Source organism: Empidonax traillii, unplaced genomic scaffold (assembly GCF_003031625.1).
Source record: "Empidonax traillii isolate 1590-97213 ecotype Southwest subspecies unplaced genomic scaffold, ASM303162v1 scaffold15:size5535645, whole genome shotgun sequence".
Classification (NCBI taxonomy): Eukaryota; Metazoa; Chordata; class Aves; order Passeriformes; family Tyrannidae; genus Empidonax; species Empidonax traillii.
Window position 1 is genome coordinate 1,408,845 of NW_020955208.1, and position 27,361 is coordinate 1,436,205.

Sequence of the window (27,361 nt, forward strand, 5' to 3'; positions counted from 1 at the left end):
TAAATGTACAGTTAATTCTGCTCATGCTCACTAAAACTGATCATGAAGGAATACCACTGACAGGAGATGGAGGTCTTTTTTTCAGAAATCGTGTGCATCTTTTACTTCTCCCTCTCTCATAACTATTGTACAATTTTTTCCATACAGCCACGGACACAGAGCAGACAGGTAATGTGTATCCTCTTGCTGCTGTTTGTGTGTGTGTATGAACTGTGCTTTCTGTGCAGCTGAGCCCGTGTCCCTAACAAGTTCCTGCTGTAACAACCCCCATTTAGGCATTTAGCTTCTCTTCTTTTTGGTCATTGAAACAGGAAATCTTTGCATTTTGTCTCCAAGTGATAAACAGGTAGTGAGTGCTGTACAGAAGATGTGTTGTTTTTCTAACACTTTATTGTTTGAAACTGATCTACTGTTCGTTAAATAGCATTTAGCTGCCATAAAAATACTTCCTTAATTAACTAATTAAAATGTCATTTTAGAGGCAAGGTTTGTTGTTTGCATGTTTTTGTTGTCCTAGCAAAGAGTCTGCAATAAGCAAATATAAAACCTAAAGATTTCTTTCCAATTGTCTTTTCCTGGAGCAATATTGCACATTGTCTCTCTAAAATATGTTTATTAACAGAACACCGAAAGAGCTTTGAAATGTTTTGCATAAATTAAGGAGGAATTTTCTTTTAAAGTCTTTTTCCTTTCCTTTGATTTGGCAGATTCCTAGTCTTGTCCCACTTCTTTCTGCTAGAATAGAGCTGACATGTGTGTCCTGACTGCTTAGCACATTGCTTGCCTTGATTGCATCAGCAGAAAATAGCCCAAGCATGAAGGGGTGTCCTGCAATTTTCTAATTAAGACATACATTTTCTTTTAACTTTGTCAAAATGAAGATTCTGAAGTTATTTCAGTGCACAGTTTAGGTAATTCAGTAAAACAAAGTAATTAGGCTTTCCTTTTGCAAAAAATCAGTGACTTGTGCATTCCTGTGAGCAGACTGCCTTGCTTTGGGAATGACAGTCCAAACTGAGGTTGAATCATTGACCTAAAGGTTTCCCCAGTACTCCTTTATGTTAATAGAAAGCTGAAGTTTGGTGTTCAATCACTTTCCATAGAAAGCAACAACTTTGTAATTCTGATAATTGTTGGTTTTTTGGGAGTTAGGAAAGGAATTCCATTTCTCTTGGAATAATTTTGAGATTGTTCTTTTACATTTAATTGTCTCCCCAAAGAAAACATCACCTGTGGCTAGAGGGGGTTTAGCTATAACATACACATGCAATAAAAATCTGCATTACAGTCTTATTTTATTTATTTCCTTTTAATGCATGAAACATGAGTCTTTTTAAAACTCTTGACATAATGTTTTTTCAGTGATGTGGAACAGTGAATTTATTTCCCTCTCATTCTGAGATAGAGGAAAAAGAGTGCTGTGCATCTGAAAATAAAAGGAGCTAGACCTGGAAAAATTATAAGCAGGAGTTTATGTCTGGATGGGCACTGAACCTTTTTCTGGAGATGAGGCTTTATGAGTGTGGATAGGGGGATGAGAAATATTACTGTGAAGATAACAGCTGAGGGTTTTATAGGCACTGTTTCAGACCTGTGCCAAACATCCTATTTTATAATGCACTTGCATAAATGCACTGTATTTGTTTGTACCAGAAAGCCCCATATCTTTCCAAACTAGGCCTGGGGTTTGGGTGGAGAACAAGGTTTCAGGGAGGGCAATATTGATTCTTCTGAAAGCAGTTGTGTACTCTCTCAGTTTTGATACTGGTGATACAAGACATTTTCTGCAATATCTCTGCCATGTTTGGGCTCTTTTTCCCAGTAGTTTCTTCGACTATAGTAGAGGAATAGCTACTAATATTACATTAACTGGAGGAGAAAGAGAGACCCTAAGTGAGAGTTTTCTGATTTCTATCTTAGTATTTTGTGGACCCCTCATCTCCGTTTGTATCTGCTGTTGTGGGTTTAATTCCCCAGCTGTGCCAGGTGATGCTTTCTGACTCGGTAAACAGATGAATCTGCTTTCAGCTGATTCTTGACCTAATGTGATTTTTTTTTGTTCTCAATTTTAATGTTCATCTGGAAGACAAGAAAATGCATAAGTGATTATCTTAGGCATGACTGTCCTTTATCAAAGAAGTTTTCAGGGAGCTGTTTTCATTTGTCTCTTTTAAAAACTCCAATTTTTGTACAAGGGGTAACACATACAAAACATCTGCTTAATGCAGGAGCCTGATGCCCGTTTGCTTTATGTTTTCCAAGGTCACCTAATTTTACTTCTAAAACTTAGTCTGGCTGCTTTTTCACAAATGCCATTGTAATTAGGATAGCTGATTGATCTGAATAACTTGAGACTTGAATAAAAACGTGAGGTTTAGAGATTTGGGGGAGAAAATTACTATTTTTTTTTTCTCCTAAGAATTAGCCCCAGTGTGTCCCTGACCATGATTTCCCTTACATCTTTCCCCCAGGACGGATGGACGCCGCTGGTCCTTGGCCTCCCTTCCTTCATCTGGCTATGGAACAAACACTCCCAGTTCAACAGTTTCAGTAAGTGGCACAGACTTTCCCCAGCAATCCAGTTTGTACAAATACACCCTAACAAATCGGCTTCTGAGTCTCTACTAAAATTATCTGATCTTTCTTCGTTGTTTTGCTAACATTATTTAATATACTAATTATTATTAATTTTTTTTTTTTTTAATTATTGGTTCTGCTGCTTTTTTCCTCCATTTCCCAGCTCCCCTCTCATCTTGCACTTTTGCCTCGGTGAAATCCCAGTGCAGCACTTTTGGCTTTGACTGATCAGTTGAGAGGCACAAATGTCTACAAAGTGGCAGGACTCATAATTACCTCCCTGCTCTCTGCTTTTTATAACTGGGAGATGAAATTCTTGTCTGCTTTCAAGTTCTTAGTACGAAAACCTCTGCTATCAGGCTAGCAGAAAGAAAAACCGATAAGCCACACCTGTTACTCTTCTCCAGTAATTTCAACCTCCTAATAAAGCTTTTTCAGTTCTCACACCCTTCATTAGGAAAACTGCTTGAGTTCAGCCAGCAGTGCCACTAAGAGAGCACTGTGTTAACCCTTGTAACCCTCACGTGCTTCCTAAAATGAACCTGGCTCTTTAGTTCAAGTGACCAAGGTTTTGTGGTGATCCAAGTAACAACCTTGCAAAGCCAAGCATAGAAAAAGTAGAAGTGTCGAGGCTGCCTGTGCAGGCTTAGTGTAACCTGCTTTTGGATGTGTGTTATGGTGAGTGTCTTCAACTGTGTGGTAACATCACTGCCTCTTTCCATAGTATTTCTACTGATAATTTGGTTTTGTATAAATAATTTAGAGTATGTTCCTAATAATTATAATTCCATGCAATCATTAATTAGGACTCAGTGCTCCACATTATGCAAATCTTGCACTGTATCACTGTTTTCCTTGTGAGCTGTTCTGTTAAGTTCATCCATAAACTTTCTAGTGCCTCTCAAACAAAAACTTACCACAGAGTTCATTAGGAGGTGAGTGTTAAATTCAGCCTGTGTAGCAAGAGAAGAAAATGGGGTCAAGAGTTTTCTTTATGCATAAATTGATATGACTAAAATTTGATTTTGCAATGTTAATCTTACCTCTATAGCCTCATTTGCTCAGACACATTCCTGCAGACTCTAGTTGGCACAATTTCCACTTTTTATTATCTTTTGAACTTCAAGAGAGTTTTTTTTTGGTGAATTTTTTTTAAAATGTTTTCCTATGGAGAAAAAGAGCAAAAAAACCACACAAAAAAATCTGAGATAGACATGTCCCATAGAAAACATCAGCTCAAATGGTGTAATTTTTCAAAGCATTATAAGTAACAGAAAACAGGACATAGTGTAATGAGAATCATGAAGTGATAGTTGTAGGTAGACCTGAATTCACCTGCCTGCAGAAAATAGTTAGATTAAAACATGTAATTCCAGGACTTTTTTTTTTTCCTAAGTGGCTAGTTCTCTCATTTCTTGTGCTTTTGCTGGTTCTGTGTTACAATCTTAGTAAGACATTGAAAGGGGCTGTTTTGTAAGTAGTGATCCAATTGTTGCAGCTATTAAACTTGGTATTACATTTCTAAGCCAATCCTACTTAGGACTTGTCTATGACAACACTATTATCGTAGTATTTCACAGATTAGAATTAATTTGAATTGATCTGAGTAACGCCTCTGAAGCTGATAAGTGGCATTATTCCTGCACAGACTTTAAAACTGGAGTAAGGAGCAATCAAGGGGCTTGTCAAAAGGGCACGGTGAGTTAAGGCTGCAGATACAAATTTATCAGAATTTTGGGCTTCCTTTTTGTGTGATCAGTCCTCAGGATTGTTTCTTTTTCAAGCAAGGTAGAAGGAAGACAATAGACCTTCCTTCTGGTGCAGGTGTCAGCAGGACATGAATAGCCAGAATGGCAATGTCCAACCTGTGTCCTGCTGGCCTGAGTTCCTGTGTGAGAGCAAGAGCTGCATCTCTGTGGTCATAAATCAGCTGCTCTGTCAACCTCCTGAACAAACCAAGGCCTTTATGTAGGCCTTAGTGAGAACCTGTAGATTCTGTTTAATTTTTTACTTCCAAAGGAGTCATGACACTACAAAAAAAAAACCCACACCCAAAAAACCCACATTTATCCTTTCCACACAAACCATGAAGACCAGATAAATACTGTCAGACCAACTGTGGAAAAGCTGAAGAAGACCTTCTTTCAACTTCGATGAACGTAAAATAATCAGTTAAATGGGCCAATATAGGATTATTTTTAAGCAACTAATCTGCTATTCACTTTCTAAATGCAGAGTTATTTTATAAGCTACTGTAGTATTAGCTTGATTTTTTTTTTTTTTTAAACTGGAGAAGGCAAAGCTGATTCTGCATCTGTAATTAAGACACCAGGGGGGTGTTTGTGTTAGTCTGCTGCAAGTGTTGAGTACTGTGATGTGATTACTTAAGAATCAATACTTCAGAAGTGTTTCACTTCGCTTTCATGGTTTTTCATTAAAAGGTTATACCCCTTAACACTGCTGGAGAAGCCCTTGGCAGAGAAAAGTCCATGGTCTTTATCTTCAGGACTTTCATTAATTATTCTTTGGAATTCTAAACTTTGTGATCTGATTGCTTTGAGGGAGAGAAAGCAGAGGGGGAATTTTTTTTTGAGTTATCTATGAGTTTACTGTCGCTGCTTCCCCAGTGATTTTGCTGTTGGGAAACAAAGTTTTTAATGATTTTTCTAGACTACAAGTTTAGATTTTTTTTTCCTCCTTCTAATTCTTGTAACTATGTGCTAACCTTCTTTAATTTGTCTTAAATAAGACATGTATTTGTAATGCCAGAACTTGGGTATCTGCTCAGGCAGGTTTGTAAGGCAGCATCTTTAGTACTTCCCATCCATGTTATGAATGAGATGTCAGCTGCCACTCAGCTTCTCTTTGAGGCTTTTTCATAGGCAGGTACTTCTTCCTGCTCCTTGTATGGTGTGAGAAACACAGGAAGACATCAAAGAAATCTCTGAAAATCAAAACAGAGCTTGAATAAATTCTGTACCATAGAGAATATTCTTTATAATTGGCATAAGCAACATGAGCAGCAGAATAACTGGGCAAGGGGGTAAATGCCCAAACTCTCCATCTTGGCTTCAGTGTGGATTTTCAGTGTAAATTGATACACCATCACTGGGTGGACACTGAGCTGGAGGTGACTGCCCAGTATGATCCCTGCACAGCGTGGTGGTTTCCAGTTCCAGCCACCCTTGGGGAGTTCATGCACATCCCAAGGCTTTCAGGGGAGTTTTCTTCTGTAAATACCTCTGTGCAGTGCAGAGAGGGTGGGTCTGGGGTCTTGAGCCAATTATATTTTTAATAAAGAATGGGACCTTTATGTTTGTAAGTTCTCATATCACCCCATTTTTCTGTTGCTTACAATATTTACAAGAATTGCACCATTTGAACTGATACTTTCTATGTGACTTGTTTCTCTCAGATTTCCTGGTTGACTGGGTGTTTTTCCTCAGAAAATGTCAATCAAAATGATCTATCTATATGGCAAGAGATATATAGGCTTTTTTCCCCATGTTAGGTGAACTAAAACTTCAGTCATACATGTCATACCATGTATAATTCTCTCCTAACAATACTTCTGGTACTGGAACGCAGTGCTTCCAGTTTGAGTGAGGGTCATTGCAACAAAAGTACAAGTTTTTCTACTGGAACAGTGTACATAATGAATTTCACCAGATAATAATGACCCTTAGAACTTAGGTTAGGGTGATGTTTTTAATAAGGCCCACTGGTGTTACTCAGTGCTACCCTGGTTATTCAGCACTTTTTTTTTTCCCTTTTTTTTTTTTAAAGAGAATTTTTAATTTGTCCTTACATAATGTATTTTCTTACTTCTGTAAAATGGAAAGGGGCATTGAAAAATCACACTCACAAAAATACATTTCTTAGTTGATTTACAGCTTTTTCCCCTGGAATGTCCAACATTTGATGTTATTAGGATTTCCCACAAATATTTGTTTTATTCTCAGGTTTTATGAGGTTCAAGAATTAAAACAGTTTCATGTCTATCATTATCACAGGACACGTGTCAGATAAATGCATCAACTTATTTACAGATGAATAAGCTGTTTAACTCTTTAACAAGAAACTCTGTTAATCTTGAAACAAAATTGAGGATTTTCATTTTATTGTTGCCTCCTTGGTTTGAGAAGAAGCCTGATGGGTAAAGGAAAAGAGAAATAAAATCTTGACCATTGACAGTAGCAATTTACAATGAGAGCCAATAATCAGCAAAAAAAGGCTACACAGCTCCATAGCATTCTGCATGCCAGTGGAACTCCTGAGCTAAGAGAGAGTGAGGGAAAGGGAAAGAAAGTTGCTCACCACTCCAGGAACCTCCTTGTCCTCTCCAGAGTAGTGCTGGTACCTTCCTTTCCGTCTCCTGATAATAAATTATCTGCATGATCAGATGGAATGGCTCCAGAATCGGCTGCAGTGGTTTCCCAAGCCCTCTCCCGAAGTTTTCCTGATCTCACCAGCTCTGTCATAGTATGTGAGGGTTGGCTTAGCCGAAGGAGAGCAATGAAAAGAGGCACCTGGTCTGATAAATAGCTTTCTTTTCCGCTGGAGCGTCTGGCAGAGCCCGTTCCTCTTCCATTCATTAGCTGACCCCTATGCATGCGTTTAGTGCATTTCTTTTCTGTATTTTTTTCTGTACTCAGTCATCATGCTCATCTCAGGAGAAGCTGCACCAGCTGCCCTTTCAGCCCACGGCAGATGAACTTCATTTCCTGACAAAGCATTTCAGTACCGAGAGCATCACTGATGAGGAAGGGCGCCATTCTCCAGCTTTGAGGCCTCGATCTCGCAGTCTCAGGTGAACTTTGGGTCGTTTCTTGAATTTTTAAGGCGTTGGATGCATATATTGCATTCCTATATCTGCTTTCAAATCCAAGAACAGTCATTTGTAGTTGCTTTGTTACGTGTTTTTGAAACTATTTGGGTCAATATTTAGCTCACCTCACCCAATCAAAAAAAAATTTTTTTTTTTTTTTACATCTTTTTATTTACATTGGTATAGTCTGCCTTTGTATCTTCAACATAACTCTGTGAAAACACGGTCCCCAAATGTCTCTGACTAAATCTGTCGAATGTAGATTTTTTGTAGTGAAGTTTCTTCTCAGAATTTTGCTACACTGACCATAAGGATGTGGTTGCAGCCACTGTTAATAACTTTTCTGGCAGTGTTTCTGAGGGAATATGAAAACTAGAGTAGATAAAGTAAAAAGCTTAAATGGAATTGCCCCCCAGAGCTATTTTGTCATAGCACTGAAAACGTTTCTCCTGCATTAGTAGTTGAATAATTTTTACTGTTGCTTCAGAGAACTGGTTATTCAAAGATAGCTATCCAGGGGTTATTTCCTTGCGCAGTTGATTTTGCCATGCATAAAACCAGAAGCAACTAGAATTTCATCTTTCATGGAATTACAGAATGGATGAGGTTGGAAAGGACCTCTGGTGGTCATCCTGTCCAAACCCCTGCTCAAGCAGACTGCCCAGGAGCACGTCCATATGGCTTTTGAAAATCTCCAAGGACAGAGATTCCATAAAGTCTATGATCAGTCTTTCTTGCAGGTCTCTAACAATTATGTGGAATAAATCCACAAGCATCTTGTGTCATGGCAAAAGCCTCAGGTTTTGTTATGCCTTTAGTGATGGACCAAGTGAATGAAAGTCCAGGGGTGTATACTCTAGGCACACCTTCTTCTGAAAGAGAAAGGGTTCATACAAGCAGGGTTCAAGAAGGTAAAGTGTCCGTTCTGCTTCTCTTCTGAGGGTGTCAGAGGTGGATATCACCCTTAAATTCATGCACAAGGTTCAAAAACCTCTGCCAGCTGGAAATGCTGAAGCAGTGTGCCCAGCTCAGGACCTAGTTGGGGGTTTGTAAGAGAAGGAAGTGAAACAGGCCAGGATAATAAAAAAAATCCACGGTGAGTATTGTGTCATGGCAGAGCTGACCTTTGATAATTATTTGTATGTTCTAAACTTCAGTGCAGGCTGCATGGTAATTGCATATGGACCTACTAAGTGTAGTTACACAGTAACCTACAGGAGCAGGTAAGTGCTGGGGGTAGTAGCACACTTAGCCTGTGACCTCTGCCAATTACCACGTAGTAAAAGGATAGTTACATGATTTGTACTAAGTCTCTTTGAACAATAGTCCTACTTCAGTCCTCTTGCTGTCACTCTTAACACTGACTACAGCTGAGTAGTGTAACTGTAGTGGTACTAATTCTCTATAGATCAGGCAGCTGCTGTAGGTAGACAACACATGGCTAAAGCAATTATTACCTTTTCTAACTCAGGTGTGTTCCTGTTGTAGAAGACACTTTTTGCTAATGTAAGAATGATTTACACAACAGTGCGAAGAGCCCAATTTTATTTTCTTTCATACTAATATGGGTTATCAACTTGCTGAGAATTTTAAAGCCAATTTAAAGCAGAGTTATCGTGTAGTAGGTTTAGAATTTCTGATAAGACGAGATTAATTCAGTGTGTCATACGACTGATTAAGCTTCTTCCTCTCTTGAATACATTCTCTAGCTCTCTGGTTGTTAGTGTGGTAATGGCCAGTGCTGTTGGTATTCCAAAGCTTTGAATGAACTAATTTAATTTTTTCAACTTTCTGTGCCTCATTTGTTTTTCATTTTGCTTGTTGCTGGTACTGTGATGCTGAGTGACTCTAAAACACCCTTGCCACTGCCAAGCATTCATGCTGACCCCTTGCACCTCCGAGGGAAATTGATATGTCAGTCCAACCACTTGGAGCAATGTTTGCAGGAGCAAATACCCTCTTTGACAGGGGGTAACCTGTCCTTGTAAACAAACAAGTACTGAAATACGTGCAGACCAGACCTTATTCACTGCCCAAAGCTGGCTTCTTTATTTGCCCCCACCTTAGAATTATCTCACTTGGTAAGAGACTGTTTTCACTTACTTGAAAAATAATAGCTGAGCAGTTAATGTGTTGAAAATTTAGCAGGCATTTCCTAAAAAATGTATATTTTCGTAAGCATTTAATGGTCTTGTTTGATCAGCTTTAATGAAAAGCAGTTGAACAAAATATATCAGATGTTTTCTTTAATTGACGGCCATGGCTTTGTCATTTAGAAGACAGCCTGATTGTTAACATGTTTTCATTTTTCATCCTACATGACTGCAGCCTTACATCTCTTTTTGTGCAAGAGGAACTGGCATTTTGAGATGTCACTGTCAAGTGCTGGGACTTTTTTGTCTCTGGAACCCAAGAATTTTTAGAAGTGTCAGATGATCCTTTTATGCTCCTAGATACAGAGTACTGCCTGGATGTAACTTTTGGAAAAATACACTCCTTCAGCTAGAAATTTACCATTTTCTGGTACCTAGCTGCAGATGTTCTTTTTGTATAGAACACTTCTAATGATCAAACTGGATGAAAAGAATATTAAAACACAAAGTTGTGGAGGGTAGTGTTGTCTGCCCTACTTTGACAGGTTGGTAGCAGTTTGTTTGAGGTGTTCTGCCAGTGTGGCTTGAAGATACTCATCTTTTAACTAATCACACCTTATTTGAAATGCCCTGAATTTCAGCACTGAAGAAATGGCTTTGGTTCTTTCCCAGTTGCTTTCAAGGCAGAGAGGAAGGAGGGATCCTGCGACCAATGCTGGGATGCAAAAGTGTGACATTCTTACAAACACCTGGGGTCTGTTCTCTTGTCTGTCTCAAAGACATCCAGCACCCACATGCTTAGTGAAAGGATGTATTTCCATCTGACCCACCTGTTTTGGTGCTTACAAGTGTGTCTTCACTGCAAGAGAATATTTCTTTATTACCTGCAGAAGTAATTCCTAAATATCTCTCAACTGTTCTCTTTTCCTTGTGAGGCAACCTTCAAATCCTTCAGGTTACTGACCAACAGAGAGTTCCCCAGGCTACATTTGCTTGTTTTGAACAACCCTGGGCTTTACCTGAAGATTTTACTCCCTGGAGTAAAATGCACGAAGAGTTGTGAATTCTTGCACTGAACTTTGCATCATTACTCTTTTTAAGTTAGAGAGATGCTGCCTTCCATCTTTTCCCAGTTCTCTTTGCTTGTCATCTTTAGCAGTTGCTAACACGTGGGAACGTGTGGAGAATGTCAGAGATAAAAGTGGAGTTAACTAATAACGACTTCTCCAGGAGCTGCCTTTGTGCAGTCACTCAGCCCACCAATCTGCCCGTTTTTCTTGATCTCTTCTTGTATTTCAGGATAATGTTGTCTAGGGAGAAAGGGCTGAAGATTGTTGCAATGAATTTTTATGTAGCTGTAGAAGTCGATGAGATCATCCTTAATCAGATATGCTCCTTCATCTCTTAGCCGGGTGGTGCTTTTTAAATGCAATCCTCCAACCTGACTTTCGACACGCCGGATCCTGCCATCAACAACATGCAGAGAAAACTCCTAGAAAAAATGCCAGTTGCCAAAAAAGACTTTTAAGAATAAAACACCCAAGATGGGAAGCAGGAATAGGTGTTGTGAAACCCCACCAGTGGGCCTGCATAGACCGCTATTGATCTTTGAAACTGATCCTGCAGGTTGGGGAGCTCCCTCACCTCCCTGCATTGAAGTGGCAGCTTTAACCACTTGAGTAATCTTGGTGGCTTCATCCCTTCGTGCTGCTGCACTCAGGAAGTGCCATCCACCACAGGCTGTGGAATGGGGATTCACAGAGCCGGGGATTGGCCTGAGAGGGATAATCGTTTTATGTTCTGAAACATAAGGCATCTGTTCCTTATGGAAATACTTTCTAACTGCATTACAGATAACGTTGGTCTCTTTGTTTTCCCTCTCAAGGCAGTGAGTTCTGTGAATCTGACTCAAAAAGGTTCTTCAGAGTGATTGGGTTTATATTTATTAATTTTGGGGTTCACTCACCATTTTCGTGGTTTTCTGTTGTGAGGAAAACAGGATATTCCTTTTTGCCCTTTGTACTGCTCGTTACTCTTAACTTTCCACTTTCATTCTAAAGCAGTCTCAGTCTTTGTTGGCGTGCATAAAAAACCTGAAGAAAGAGCTAGTTGCATCCCCTGATGCCTGTGGAGTTTTCTGACTTCTAATATTAATGTAATTTTCATTAGGTCAAAGATTTAAGTATTTGTTTCTTGAGAGAAGAGGCAGGCTTACCTTCACCATTAGGTTTACCTTAGTGTCTACTTCATTCAACTTTTAGCTCTCTAGTTTTAAAATTCCACATTTTGCGTGTCTGGAAAGGACAGAAGATTAAGGCATATGGTTATAAGTTTCCTTTGGCTGCTGACTTTTGTTATGTACTGTAAATACAGCCTAATTAAACCTTTATGTACAGGATGAAATCAGAGGGAAGCACAGTGCCTTTCAGCTTCTCTGCTTTTTCCTAATAAATACAGCTGTCACAGTGAAGGAAAAATTAGATATTCATAAACATCTCAGTTTTATTTAGTCACACTTAAACTAGATTTTGTAAGATTTCAGTTATTACTATAAATGCTACTCCTTGAAATAGCTGTCTATAAGCTATTTTCACTTTCTAGCATCAGATAAGGACACATGAGTTTTGACAAGTTGAAGGCTATAGAAATCTTTGTGGGAGATAGATATCACTGGAAGTCTACCACCACATCTTTCATAAAGTAGAGGGAGGGTGGAGAAGGGGAAAAGAGAGAGTAGTTTTTCATTCCGCTGCTCAGCTTAAGGGGACAGATATTATTCTTCTAATGTCTGCTCTGCTGAAATGAAAAACTCACTGACAATGATCATTTCTTTGACCTACCTATCTGCACCAAGAAAAGAGAAGCAGCCTGCTTTTTGTCTTAAAATGTTATGCACGTGCACAGCATGCATCCTCTGTTTTGCAGAAAATAATCTGTTCCTTTGTGAGGCTGGAAATGTTAGGCTGGTTTAGTTCTGTACGTGAAATTTTTGGTGCTAGATAGATGTGTGAAGCTTTTGCATTTGAAAAGCTGTCATGCCAGTAAAATATATTAAACTCCTTTTATCTTTTTTTTTTTTTGCCTAGATTTCCTTATGTTCTCCCTTGGTGGCCCTAAGTTATCTGCCCAGTCCTTGTTTCTTTTTCACTTGGCTGTGTCTCAGAGGTGCTGTAAAGTACCCAGCAGTGCCAGGCTGACAGCCTTTGGTTAGTTAGTCAGTTATCCAGCTAATTATTTCCTTAGTTTCCCAAGCTAAGGATCAACATTAAAAAATTATGATGCAGTATATCATGTTGAAGTCTTGCTATAGCCAGCTGTAGCCTGCTATATTGAGCAAATTTTATTTTGAATGACAGTGTGAACCTTGATCCGAGATTTTTATCCAGAGCTTTATGGATGGTGCTCTGCTGTTTTAGGTGGTAAAAGGTGGCACTGATGAGCTCCCAAAGGTGAGAGACAAAACTGCCAGTGCCCAAAGAAGCGGAGGGATTTTAAGTGTTTATTTCCTTGCCAGTTGTTGTACACAGAAACTGTTTCAGAATTGTAAAAAATAAAAGCGAACCCAATAAATTCTCCTGTCACCGTAGCTCTCCCTAAGGAAATGCTACATCTGCTGGCAGGACAGCTCAAGTAGCTTGATTTCTGCATAGCTCTTCATTTCCTGTATCCATATGAATAAAGTGCCTTGAAAGCAAAAGGCAAAGTCCCTCATGTTTTGTTGTAGCCCAAAGATACCAAATACTTGAGCATGTGCAAATTTTACTGCTAAAATGAAGTATGTGTGTGCCTCCATAGTTCTGTAGTTAGTATCAAAGAGCTTATATGTCCTTGTAATTTATACCTCACTTAGATCACACAGTGAAAAATTACATTAGAGAGAAATAAATTCTTCAGTAACTCCGTTCACCAAGTCCTTCAGCTCCGTGTGAAGTACCAGTAAACAAGTGTTGTGTTTGTGTCAGCTTGTTTGGTCTTAGAGAAAAAAGGATAAGGGTAACAGGAGAGATACATGGGGGGATTTATTTATAAGCCTGCAATTTAAATGTTCTTACCCTCCTGCTTAATCATGTCATACACTACATATGAATATCAATGTAAGTTTCTTCTTAAAGGAAATTTTCCTTGATTAAAAATAGCTATCTACCAGCTAAGGGAAGCTGATGAAAATGTGTTTTTACTTCACATCCAAAACATTCAAATCAGTTTTTTTCTCCTTCCATGTAAGGATTCAGTGAGAGATTTAATCTGAAGTGCTTTCCCCAAGCTAAGGGATAAACAGTAATAAAAACAAGACATGATGTAATTCATGGAATTTCAGCACAAGACCTGAAAAGAGATTGGTATTGCTGTAGTCTGTGAGACTGAGAGTTAAATTTTCTTTGGATTGTTAATATATGTTGCCAGAAGAATATTTTTCCCTTTAAATAGGTTAGCAACAAGGTAGTAACTGTAATGCATTCCAAGTTTAAAATGCATTTATTCCATTTAGGGAGATTCATTTCATCCTTCACTAGAAAGTTGGAAATGTTTGAACTCATTCAAGATAAAATTGTATTTTTTGACACAGAGTATTTTTAGCAGTATTTAGTACTCTTAAAATCACGAAGACAATGATCATGTTAGATGCCAAATAATTGAAGCCCTTGCTTGTCTTGTGCATTAAAACAAGGTAACTGGAGAAATGAGATGCTGCAGGCAGTCCTGTAGCTGGGGATTATCTGCATTACCTCATCTGCTGTCCTCAGTGGCAGGATGAGTCAGAGCACTGCATACCATCAGATGTGATGAAACAAGATGCAACTCTTCTCTGTAAAAAAAAACCAAAAAAAACCAAAAAAAACCACCCAAACACTAATGTAAATGCAGCTTGTCAAGATTCAGTGTCCTGGTTTTTTTGGTGTGCTTGAAGTTCCTTGCTAAGCCATGCATAGATGCATATTTATCCCCGGTGTGACGTGCCTCAAGGGAGTGCACTTTTCATAAAAGTGTTCTGTTCCTGTTGCTTGTGGCATTTATATATAGGATTTAGTTGAATAACCCTGCTTGTGCATCCCTCCTGTATTGTGGTACCCTTCAGACAAAGGAGAGCAAGTCATCCCAACTTCCTTGCTTCCTATTGCTCTGCTCCCTTCTGGCACTGGAGGCTCCAGTGATTTCTTTTGGAGCAGGGCAGCTCCTGCTGCCACGTAGGGCAGTGACACAACAAGGGAGATAACAAATGTACCTGCAACAAATGCACTGGGGTTTTACCTGCTTCTGTGTTAGGGCTCGTCTAACCAAAATTTACCAAAACCAGGTGGGTTTCTGCCTGAGTCCATGTGCAGACAGGGGTGTTGGCAGTCTCCAGATCACTGCAGGCTGCCATTGCTTGCTAGGATTTTCCCTCAGGTTAAGCATCTGCCCGTTACTGAAGGGAACTGAAAGGTTTGGAAGGGCTGCAGTCACTGTGGCAGAGTTATGACCAGCACTGGATCTTGAAAGGTTTTGGTGTGATATCTGTAAATGGTAACATGATTTCTTTTCTCCTCTAGCCCGGGTCGCTCTCCAGTCTCCTTTGACAGTGAAATAATAATGATGAACCATGTGTACAAAGAAAGGTTTCCAAAGGTAAAGAATCACTTTTTGCATTCAGTGAACTTGTGCCCAAGCTGAGGAATAATTTGCAGTGCTCGTTGGAGGAGCCCTGCTCCTCCATCTCATTTCCAAACAATGCAGTTTGCTGAGAGTTTGAAGCTGCTTTCTCAGCTTCATATGTTAATTCTACAGTAGAAGTGCATTTAATATACATAGAGACTCAGATGGAAAAGGCTGAAAAGCTTTTCTTTGTATGCATTTCATATTTACTGAATTTCTGATGTCTTTTATTGGCATGACAAATGCTCACAAGCGTGAGAAGAAGGGCCATGCTTTGGCTCTGTGTATATTTTTAACCAATACTTGTATTTTTTTTTAAATTCCAAATCAGATCAAGGCTGGTGGAAGAGGGGTGTTTTGTTTATTTTCACTTATACTTTAAGGAGCTATTTTAAAGAGTACTTCCAAAAGAAGCTGAATAACATTGTCTTTGTACAACCTGCATTAAATTTACCTTACACTGATCCAGACTTCTTTGGGTTTGGCAGGCTTTCCATTTACATATTGGAAACACAAAGTTTTGGGTTAAAGTCATTCCTAATTATACTGGAGGTTTTTGACAAAACCCAAGTTTGCTACTGGGGCTTTTGGTACTCGAGAAGTAATAAGGATAGATCAGATTTGCGTTTTTAGAAAAATCAAGCTGAACACTTCAGTTACACCAAAATGTGCTGAAGTGATCTGTTGGTGAAAATAAGTGTGTTTGCTCTTCAAAAAGCTGAATATTGAAATCTGTGGAAGCAAACTTTGAAGGTCAACATCTCAATGAAACGAGGGTAGAAGACTATCCCACAGCTGTTGATATGGCCATTCCTTCCTGTTCCACCACCAGCAAAAATAGATGTTTCTCTGGAGACAGGATACCAGGGCTTAGAGTGATAGAAACGCCGTGTGTCTGCTGCTTGGGGCAATAATTTTCAGCTTCCACGGTCTTGTCTAAAAGTTCTGAAAACTGCCTTGTGTCTTACATCCTTACTCTGGAGACCCAGGAGGGAATACAGCCTCAGGACCGAGAGATTTTTACGGTCATTTGCATCTTCAGAAAGTGTGTTTTGATTAATTTTTGTTGTCTGCTCCCAACTTTGGCCCGTGAGACGCTATTTTTCGCTCTCAGCAAAACGCTGTTGTATTTTGGAATGTTTTGGGTTTTTTTTTTTTAAGCCTTGTGCAATTGCGAACGTTACTTTACAGCCCTGCTTGTTTGTGTTTTTAAGATCTACGTTAGTAAAATTGGAGGGTAATTTCTCTTTGTTCTGCACTCTCAGGCCACGGCACAGATGGAAGAACGGCTGGCTGAGTTTATTGCCTCGAATGCTCCGGAGAACGTGCTGCAATTAGCGGATGGGGTCCTGAGTTTCATTCATCATCAAGTTATTGAGCTGGCCAGAGATTGCCTGGATAAATCACGGGAAGGTCTTATTACTTCTCGGTACTTTTATGAGCTGCAGGAAAACTTGGAGAAACTTCTCCAGGATGTAAGTGCTCTCTGAAAAGTAGAATATGTCATTTTGGTTGCAACCTTAACCGATAAGCCCAAGCTTTGAGTTTTAGGAGAGAAAACAGGGGTTCCAGGGGAGGGGAAACACATGGGGGTGTCAGGAGATCTGAGTTATTCCAATCTGCTGTTGTTCTGCTGTGGGTGAATTTGAGTAAATAATTTCACCTGCGAGCTTCATTTGTACAAAAATTAAATATGCATATGAGCAAGTCAAAGGCAGTCTTTGCTATTTATGAAAATTGGGTTTATTCAGATGAAGGAAATTACTGAACTTTTCTTTTATGAACTTCAAGACTCTGAATGACTTGTTAATTAAAATAGTGCCTTCAAGGAGTGAAAAGGCCATAGTTTTTGGTGTTGCTGTACATTTTTCATGAAAGGTCTTCTAGAGCTGAACTTAATCCAGTTGTGGGCTTTTTAGTACTTTTGTGTGTGTTTTGTGGTGATCAAAGCATATGAAAATACACAAGGGGGCACAATTTTAATGCATGCTCAGTGTGCTTCAGCTACTCGTTAAAAATTGCTCTTATACTTTAAAATGACAATAATAATAAATTTAAAAGCTGTAACTGTTTCAAAGAGTCAGTGCTATTAGCAGTTGCTGAGTCCAGACCTCTGTTAGGGAATTTCTTCCTAATCTTCTGCTTTGATTTAGTGAGATAGCAAGCTGAAAAGACAGGATTTATGAAGATTGCAATCTCAGATAACAAACATCCCAGAGACACCTAGAAACAGAACACCTGAAATCGTTTGTTTTCTGTGATTATTTTTATGGTCGTTGATCTGTTTGCCAACCCACTCCACTGGCATGAGTTGCACCAGCTTGTGCCTCTTTGCCATTCTTTCATTAGAAAATGGCAAATGAGTAAAAACACCATAATAATGTACAATTGTTGTATTTAAAAGCTTTGTGAAAGCTGCAGAATCTTCCCTTGTATCAGCTAAAATTTTTGGCTACCCCGTTTATACGAGTGTGGCTGTAATTTTCCTGGTATTTATTATGCGTGCGAGAAAAATGACTCATGTTTGGATTTGTGGTGTTCTGCTTGGGTGGGGAAGATAATTTTGGCAGATCAAGAGAGGTAGGGGATATCTTTTGAGGGCCTCTGTGGTTGTCTGCCTATGGGATTTCAGTAACCACTTGTGGGTCCCCCTGGAATCTCTGGAGTCTGGAAGCAGAGTATTTGCACGTGTCAGCTGTGAAATAAGGGGTCAGGCCTCTTTGGGTGATGGTTTTGAAGCTGGAAGGATTTCATTAAAAGTGGGTGTATACACTTGGTGAAATCACATTTCAGGATGACAGCAGTTTGTTTTAATGCTTCTGGTAGCAGATCCTTGGGGCCTGAAATTCTCCCTCTCCTGGACTTTTCTCCTCTGTGTGTGGGCAGTGTTTCTCGTACTGTAAGGAATTAAGAGAGCCATAAATTGGGGCTGGCCACTTCCAGTCTGCATTTTCACTCCTGTCTTCTGGCCTGAAGAGGTTAATCAGGGTCCTGATGGAGGTGGGGCTCAGATAAATCAGCTTTTTCCTTTTCTCCCCTCTCCCTCACAACAAATCCTCAAAACACACTCCTTAAATGTCCTTTTTCCCCCTTGATCCTGTGGGCATTATGTTGCTGCTCTGAAGCACAGGGAAAGGTGACATTGAACTGTTATTAGAGAAGATACAGTGGTCATCTCTGAGCTTGTTGGGGAATTGAGGTTGAGCCCTTCCTCCTGAACATCTTCTGCAGAGAAGGTGAGAGAAGGGTCAGCTCTTAAGTTGAATTGATTTACTGTAGGAAGTAAGGTGGGTTAGAGGTGATTAAAAGGAAAGTTTAGAGAGACAAGGGAGGCAGAGCAGGCCAGGAAGGAAGAGAACAAAGAAATTAAAGAGAGCAGAGGAATGCCAAAGGTTTCATTCCACATCTTTCTCATTTATTCTTTTTCTGTTTTATCATAGTTCCTCGGCTTTTATATTTTTTATTTTAATATTTAAAAGCTACTTGTTTCCTCTACTTCCTACTCTTTCTTTGCCCTTCAAGCTGCACAGTACAAGGAAATAATTGGGACCTTTCAGTTGAAATATATAGAAATTGGTGATAATATTTCTTTGGATGACTCACCTGAAACACAAGAAGGTTTGATTATTCCAAATGTGGTGGCAGGGTCTTAACCTTTGCTCAGTTTGTGAGGTATCACAGAGTTATTCACTACATAAATAATACCAATTGCAAGGTCATCCAAAAAGCTCTTTGGCTTAGGCAGTTGTCTGGTCTGTGCAGCAGGATATGTAGTTTTATGGTATATTTTTATAACATATTTAAAGATTGGGAAGATGCTTTATTGGTGAATAATGAGGTCACCAAATGGCAGGAAACCCCACAGATTTTCATACAGTTTTACTGTGAAAGAATGGATTCTCCTGAAATTCTTTTTTAAGGTGTTGATTCCAACACCTCATCACAAACTAAACATGCACAGCATTCCAAATCATAGAAAGGAAACTTGATGTAATAGTTTGAGTCTACTTTATATTGTAAAAAATATAAACCAGAGTAATTGGGCATGTAAATAATGAACTGTTTAAATATACCAAACCAGAAAGCTTTTAGAAGATTTTTAGATCCTGGCTTTTGTAATAACATGCCAACAAATCTCATTAGTTCTGGCAGATGAGATCTTTTCCCTTGTTTGGAGCATGAAATATTGTCCTTTAGCCAGAAAACTTATTGCTTATTGCATCATTGAAATTATCATGAAGTAAAAATGAATTTAAGAGATTTCCTTTATTTTGGAAAACATGAGTTTGAATGTTACACTTCACATTAAAAGTAAAAATGTTGAAAAATAAGATAAAGCACTTACAATAAAAAAAGAACATACGATATTCAGTTCTTTATCTGTTGCCATGGGTTAGAGGATGGAGGATGGAACAGGACCTCAGGTTACTGGGAAATAAAAGATTATAGTCTGTTATTGCTTGGCTGAATTGATAGGGTAAAACTGGCCAGAGTTTTGCTGGCCAGAATCAAAAAAAAAAGAAGTCTGACTGTTGTGTAGGTATGGCCAGTTGGTCAGGAAGGTGAAGGATTACAGGTGTTCCTGTGCATGGAACAAAAGAAACAGGGGAGGATGTGAGTATTCTACTGCAGTGACTGATGGTGCACGTTGGCAAATGGATATTCTGATTGGGATTGCTTTCTTAATAGGAGCCTGAGTGTAAATTTATTGGGTCTTGGCTTTTGCAGGTCTATTGTTTTGGTTTCCATCAGTATATTAGCTCAATTACAGCGTTGTGACTTGCATACATCCCAGCTATTGGTCCTGCTGAACCCCAGGGGAGGACAGTGATTTTAATTTCATGCCCCAGTGGCTACAGTTAGTGACGGATGGGTCTTTCAGATAAGGCAATGGGTTTGTAAATTAGCCCGTCGCTACCTCCCCGTACACGTGTCACCGGCAATGTGTGCAGGAATGGCATCAACCTCTCCCCACAGCCACATCAGCCTCTCCCTCCTCCCCTTGGGAGGTGGAGTGTGTGTGTGTGTGGGGGGGAAACCCTGAGATGCCACCAGCATCCTTCAGGCAAGAGTGTCGTCATGGGGAGCTGCGGGTGAGGTGGCACAGCTGGTGCCCGGCAGGTGGAAGTGGCAGGCGGTGCTTGGCCCTGCAACCCTCGGGATCGCGGGCTCTGTGCGTGGGACAGGCTGTAAACGACACCTCAGTGGGGATGTCTGGGCTGTCCTGTGTGAGAAGGGAAGAAGAAGAAGAAGAAGAAGAGGCAGTTTTACTGAGGATCTTGGAAGAGCAGCGCTGTGCAGAGATGATGGCTGAGTGGCTGTTACAAGTTGTGTTTGGTTTTTGTAATTTTTTTTTTATTTTTATTTTTTTAATTTTGTTTTCCTTTTGCTTTTCCGTGTCATTTGGCAGTCGTGGTCTGGCTTTTCATTTTCAAAGCAGACACCTGATTAAGTTAGTTACGTTTTTAAGTTATTTTGCCTGAATTGTCGTAGATGAGAAAAGGAGAAAACAAAAGGACTTGATTTAAAAGACTAAGTTCGCTTTTAACAATATAAATGGATGCAAAATGATGAATTATATCTATTATATTATATTTCTTGCATAATATAACCTGGGTAGAGGGGAAGAAAAGGACTTTCCATCTCAGGGCTCATATTTCAAATAATACGAAGTTGTTGATGTTTTATTTATTAATTTCAACGCAGCTAACCCCTGGTGATCTGGAATGGCTTTTCAAATATGAAGGCATTAATTTCTTTCTAGAATTCGTATTTTAACTTATAAGTTTGCATAATGCATTAGAGGACACAAAGTGAATACTAATCATCTTCATTGTGATTATTTTCAATTTTTTAATTAGAAAATGCCTTTTAGTTAGGAAAAAAAACCCTACAACTTATTTCAGTACTTTCAAAATAATCTATTTTTTACGGCTCTGTAGCCAGGAAGGATCTCTAATATTGTTTTTAGATAATGAACTAGCACATACATTGTTCTTTTCAAGGTTAAAATTTTAGCCCCAGCTAATCAGTGCAGAAGGAGACAATCAACATTTCTATTCTGACCTCTATCAAAATGAGAAATAATGAACCTTTTAATTTTTTTAATTTTTTTTTTGTAGGAAAGTATCGGAGATATGTTGTTTAAAATGCTGCCTGTTTATTTACAGCTCTGAATTTTGACTTCCCTGTGTTTTTATTGTTCTTTTATGTGTTCACCACTTGTGATTTGACTTCTCAGACACATATATCTTTCTCTTAGGTGGTGCTAATGAGCAATGCTAAATGAACCTTTTAATTTATTACTGCTTGCATCCTTGTTGACAAAATGTCATTCCTATAAGCAAAGGGCTCATTGCCAGCAAAACCTCATTGGTTAAGTTCTGAACTCTGTATTTGTGGCTGTGTTAAAGCATAATTGGGGAACCTTGGGAGAAAAATAACTATACTTTAAGAGTTTTTGCATGTCATTGGAACCACCTTTTTATCACTCAGCAATGAAACACTATTTTATTTCTGCTCTAGGACTCATAATGTAACCAGTGTGGGCTTCAGCAAGAGAACAGTAATTTGGGGAGGTTGTTCAAATTTGTCCTTTGGAGGCTTTTTGTGTTGGGTTGGGTTTTTTAAAAATTATTTTAGTATCTTTACTGTTATAAAAAGACACCTTCTCAGACACACACACACATCTTGAAACTAAGCCTTGAATTTTTACTGAAATCTGGTAAAGTAACAGGCAGGAGTTAATCCTCTGAATTAAGTTTCTGTATTCTCTTTGCTTTGCTTGTCTGCTTGGTCCTAATTCCACCAATGCAATGCTGCATTTGTTCAGAGAAACTGAAGTTAAGTTTTTCTTGATGATGAACAGAATTAGTTCGCGTTCTAGCTGACAGTAAAACCTAGAAGTATGTGTGGCTGTTGGTCATTATCTAGTCATTATCTAGTCAGTGTTGTGTGGAAGGTAAAATTGAAAAAATCAGTATTCCCCTTCTCATTTTAAAAAATAAACTAAAACTGCATTGTATCTGATATAATTGATAGATGATATAATGCAAATAGTGCCTTTGAAATATCCCTTGCATGATAATAGGAGTGAGTTGTGATGGAAAAGCTCTGTGTGACCTGACCGAGCTGAGCTCGTTGCCTGCCCTGACTCGGTCATGCTTTCACTGCCAAATTCCGGTCACTGAGCTGGGAGCTTCTCCGTGCTCATCACCTGACACCCAGGAACGAAGAGTTCAGTGCTAGGACCGTGATGTGACGTTCTGCTCTCCACAGGCCCACGAGCGATCCGAGAGCTCCGAGGTGGCCTTCGTTACCCAGCTGGTGAAGAAGCTGATGATCATCATCGCGCGGCCAGCTCGGCTGCTCGAGTGCCTGGTAAGTGGGGTCCTCGGGAGAGGGTGGGCAGGATCTGAAGAGTGGATTGTGTTTGAGGAGATAAGGAGCACCAAGCCTTCAAGAGAAAGCTTGGAATTCTCATTAAAATGTTGATGAAAAATAAATCGATATTTAAAAAAAAAAAAAAAAAAAAAAAAAAAAAAAAAAAAAAAAAAAAAAAGAAGCACTAAGTGTCTTTTGAGTTAATGCAGAAGTATCTCTCCTCTGGACTGTCAGCTGCAACTGCAGCTAAATTGTGTTTTAGTATTAAGTTTATGGAGGGGCCGGATGTAGATGTTGACATTCCGTGCTACTTGATTCCACTGGATTTTCCTTGTGCTTGTAGCTACAAAAAGGAACCTGTCAACCTCTGTCTGGTGTGAGTACAGAGTCCAAAGCACTGTGCTAAGGAAGATCTGTCACTAAGGAAGAACTTACCTGCCATGATATAAATGGTGTTTGGGCTCTTGGACTCAAACCTTTCCTGTAGACCCAGAAATTGCAGCAAAACCTGGTGCCAGGTTTTCCCGGCTGTGATCGCACAGTGGGGTAGATGAGTGAGGGATCTGAGGAGGTTTGGAAGCCTGGGTTTGAAATCCTGTTTGGTGCTGTTGGAATTCATGCAAAAGCAAGTCTCACTGCTTTTTAAACAACGTAATTTGGTTAATAAGAATGTCCTTTTTTTTAAATTAATTCTAGAAAATGGTGAAAAGTGTTTAGGCAATCCCAGTGAAATAGGCCACTCTGTCCTGAAGTCCTGCAACTCCAAAAATATTTCCTAGGTACAGGGGAGAAGCACTCTGAACACACGCTCTCACTGTCATGCCATGGCAAGAGGGTTAATATAAATCTTGAATATATATGGAAAGAGGTAATCAGGCCTCTTGTATATATACACAGCTATGTGGTGTTTATTGGTTATAGGAGTCAGTTCAGTGAGTGCATTTCAAAAGGGTTTTGAAAAAGTGGTGAGAGTGTAGGGAAGATTCACCAGAAATTATGAGAGTGCTGGAGAAGGTGTCACAAACCTGCAGTGGAAACTTATTTAATGAGAGGATGAAATTCCCTGGTGTGTCGAGGCACACACGTGGTGGTGCTTTCTGGACATAAAAATGACAGGGATGCTAATGTGGGTTTCAGGCATTAGAGAAGTTGGCTGGATTAGGAATCTGTGGCTGGGTGCACAGTTAACAGCAGTGAACATGTGAAGAATGTTGAGGGCGTTCATGATGAAGTCCATGGGTGATTTTATCCTTGGAGTCACTGGAGGATGGATGAGTTTTGCAGAGCTTTCTTTGACAAAGTCGACAAGAGAGGTCCAGTCTTTCCAATGGTACCAGTTTTTGAAAACACCTGTAGAAGTCCTAAGAACCAGTAGACTTTGGAGGGTTTTCTTGTTCCTCCTCCATGCCCATCAGATGGATTGCTTTGCTGGGAACCCTACAGTGCAAGGAAGACCACTGTCAGTGATGAAGTAGGCTGCACAACCAGCAAAACAGATGCCTACACTTACTTATTCAAGAAGTCTCCCAGATTACATTGAAAATCCTGAGCTCAACTCCATTCAGACTGGGAGTTTTCTGATTTTCAAAACCACTTTTGTGATTTAGAGGAGTTTTTGTGACTCCAGTTATCTACTAGCTCTTCTTCAAATTTTTTTTTTTTTTGAAGTGAAGAAAGGAGATAAATTTAAACCTACTGTGGTTGTATTTGCTGCATTCACCATCGCCATTTATGCTTGTCTACACTAATAGTAACGCATCATCTAGGAAAAGCTGGAGCTTCAGGAAGTTTTATGCAGCCGTCTCTATACCTGCTAAGAGTTCCAAACTCAAGGCAGATCTTCTCTTAGCTGCAAACCAACATTGTCTCCAGGTTCCTCCATGTCTTGTGCACCTGATGTTCTGCAAAGTGAGTGGGAGCAGGTGGAAGCAGAGGAATCACTGAGATTTGAGTAATGAATTCCAAAGTATGTGGTGACAACCTTGACAATGAAATGGCTAGAGTCCAAAGTATAAAAATAATATTTGGATCTGTGTGTTAGTCTTCCCCTGTTTTTTTTAACCTGCATTGCCTTTCTAGCTGCTTTTTTTTCCCAAATACATATTTTAATCTGGTGACATGAAGAATTAAATATTAATGTTCCTTTTATCCCATAAAACAACAAGAAATGTAGTAATGGATAGTCAACCATTTAAATAGCTTTTTAGAACTGCATCTCATTTTTATTTTTAAATACTTTTGTAATTTAACTTTTAGCTTTAATTATATGTGAATTTGTAAGTATTTTTTCTACAGTTTAATATTAAATTTCATTTTAATAACACAGCAGCTTCTTCTTTCTTCCTTGTAAATAAATGACCATATAGACAGTGCTTGTGATGGTTGTGACTGTTTTAATGCAGTTGAAGGCATTTTAGTATTCTAAACTTAAGCTATTTGGCTTCAGTCTTTGTATTACCTGTTGGACTGTGAAACATTTATTGACAGAGTGAATCTCTTGGGCTTCATGAAAACAATAATGTGTTTTGTGCATGTCTGAAACTATCTTTGGGAAAAAGTATCTAATTTATTCTTTTTTTCAGTTTATTTTTCCACAGCATCTGCCTCTACATAGTAGGGATCATTCTTCTGTATTCAAATGATTAAATCTAGTGTAAAGAAGCCAGAACAGGAATTTATTTAGTTTCTTAATTATTAAATGTTTTAATTTTTTGTCACCAAGTTTGTTTTTTTTTTTTAATTCTGTCCTTTACTCACCAGTAAATGACTTGCAAGTGTACCTTGAAGAGTCCTTTCTTGACTCCAACATTCCTTTCACCTCACTGTCTGTATTGACCTGAATTCTGTTGACCATCTTTTTTTGGTCTGGCTCCTGCTGTCTGCCGGTTTTGAGAGTGTTGGTTAATCCTTTTCCAGAGGATTTGGGAAGGACCTTTGTTTCTTGCACTGTTACTGTCTTTGGTGACAACATCTATCCAAGCAGCATCACTTGGTGCAATCACGGAAAAGTGCATTTGTTCTGTTTCTCTAACCATTCAAGTATCTTGACATCATTGCAATCTCTAATTTCCTTTTCTTGTTTGCAGTTCTGTGCTCTCTTTTCTCTTATGCTGCTGACCACACTCACATCAATTCTTTACTGATGCCCTCACAGCTATGTGTGTAACTCCTCCCCTTTTATCCTCCCATTTCACTGGAAAATTTTTGAAGAAACTTGGTGATGCTGCTCACTGCTGGTGAATAATGAGGTTTGTAGGGGAAAGCTAAAGTTAACTAGTGAAAACTGCTTCTAAGCAGACTGCTCCTTCAGCCCAAACCTTTCTTTTATTTCCTCTTCTATCTGTTAGTCCAGTAAAAGAGATAAAACCTTCTATAACCTTTTCTGGCCTGAGAGATCAGATACACCAAGGCTGAGTTCCTAAGGTGATCCTCTACTATGTTAAAGTAGCAGTTGTTGTTTTATTAATAATTTTATTGGTAATTGCTAAGGTTGGGACAGTTACAGGGTTGGGTGGGGGTGTGGTTTGATCAGAAGTGACATCTGACAGCAGGAAAGGTTTATATTGTGTTAAGTCACCTGTCAGATAGAGGTGGCAAAAAAAAGGCGCCTCAGTCCTCATAACAGACCTTTCCCTGGCACATCTCAGTGTGACAGAACTTACTCTTGGTAATGCTTACATTATCAACACCATTTCATCTGATAGCTTGGGCTTGGTTTGTAAAAAGTCCCTACAGTCCTTGTCCTTTCTTCTTTGCAGATCTAAGCCAGTGGACACCCAGTGGGATGTAACTGTCTGTTGTTCTTGCAGAGCAGAGTGGGAAGAGAGTTTCTGAGCAATCTCCTGTTTGGAGGAGAAGCCTTTACCTTCACACTGGTAAAGCTGCATCATTTGCCTCTCTCTGTTTCTCTCACTGCTTTGCTGTAGGAGTTTGATCCTGAAGAGTTCTACCATTTGTTAGAAGCTGCAGAAGGCCATGCCAAGGAAGGGCAAGGAATTAAATGCGACATTCCTCGTTATATTATCAGCCAGCTGGGACTCACCAGGGATCCCCTGGAGGGTAAGAAGTCTTGTTTTATTCTTTCCAAGCTGTTGAAAGGATAGCCAGATCTCCTGGTCGCTACAAAACTGAAGGAGGGTTTTATTTTATTGCTTTAATTTCTAGGCCATTTTTCTTTATTTTCTAGAGTTTGCTGTCAAACTCTAGACTGTCCTTTCCAGCCTCATGTCCCAGAGGAATGTTGCTGGGATAAGGATTGCACATCAACAGTGACAGTTCTTTACTTATGATGTTAATAATGTCTCCCTGTATTATAGCTGAAACAATGCTAGAAAATGGCTTTATGATATAACTGTTTTCCCTGTGCTGTTGGACAGTAAAAGTAAACTTACCTGTTATTTTTATGACCTGCCTGCCTGCTAGTGGCCTGGTTGGAAAGTATCTTGTCACCCCACTTGGTTGTCCTCTCTGAGAAAAGTGTGTTTGTTGTGATTTTCCATGAGAAACCAAGATAACTATGAATTTTTAGGTGGAGGTGAGATTGTGTTTTTACATGTTGCGTAGCAACCAAACCAAAGAGGGTAATATAAGGACAGAAACAACCTTTCTTCTAGGTGCCAGAATTGCATCTGGTGAATTTAATATAAACATGAATTGACCCAAAAGAACTTAACTTTAGCATTAGTGGGTTAATATTTCTGCCTGGCAGTTTTCTAGCTGAAATGACAAGTTTTCTGAGCATTCACAGCTTGTTCAGCAACAATAGAAAGTGTGACAGAGACTGGAAGTTACTGTGGAATATTTCAGCGATCTAACCATACTTTTTGCTATCTCAGGAGAGCATAAT

The 27,361-nt window shown here is 39.3% G+C and overlaps 1 protein-coding gene across 1 annotated transcript in view; it reads left to right on the plus strand.

The window, feature by feature from the left end:
- Positions 1-27,361, plus strand: part of MAST2 (microtubule associated serine/threonine kinase 2) — a 190,905-nt gene that overhangs the window by 129,371 nt on the left and 34,173 nt on the right. The window contains exons 7-13 of the mRNA XM_027893597.1: positions 148-168; positions 2,472-2,550; positions 7,233-7,387; positions 15,030-15,105; positions 16,398-16,607; positions 22,411-22,512; positions 26,442-26,574. Coding sequence (XP_027749398.1) covers positions 148-168; positions 2,472-2,550; positions 7,233-7,387; positions 15,030-15,105; positions 16,398-16,607; positions 22,411-22,512; positions 26,442-26,574 — 776 coding nt within the window. The remainder of the gene's footprint in view (positions 1-147; positions 169-2,471; positions 2,551-7,232; positions 7,388-15,029; positions 15,106-16,397; positions 16,608-22,410; positions 22,513-26,441; positions 26,575-27,361) is intronic.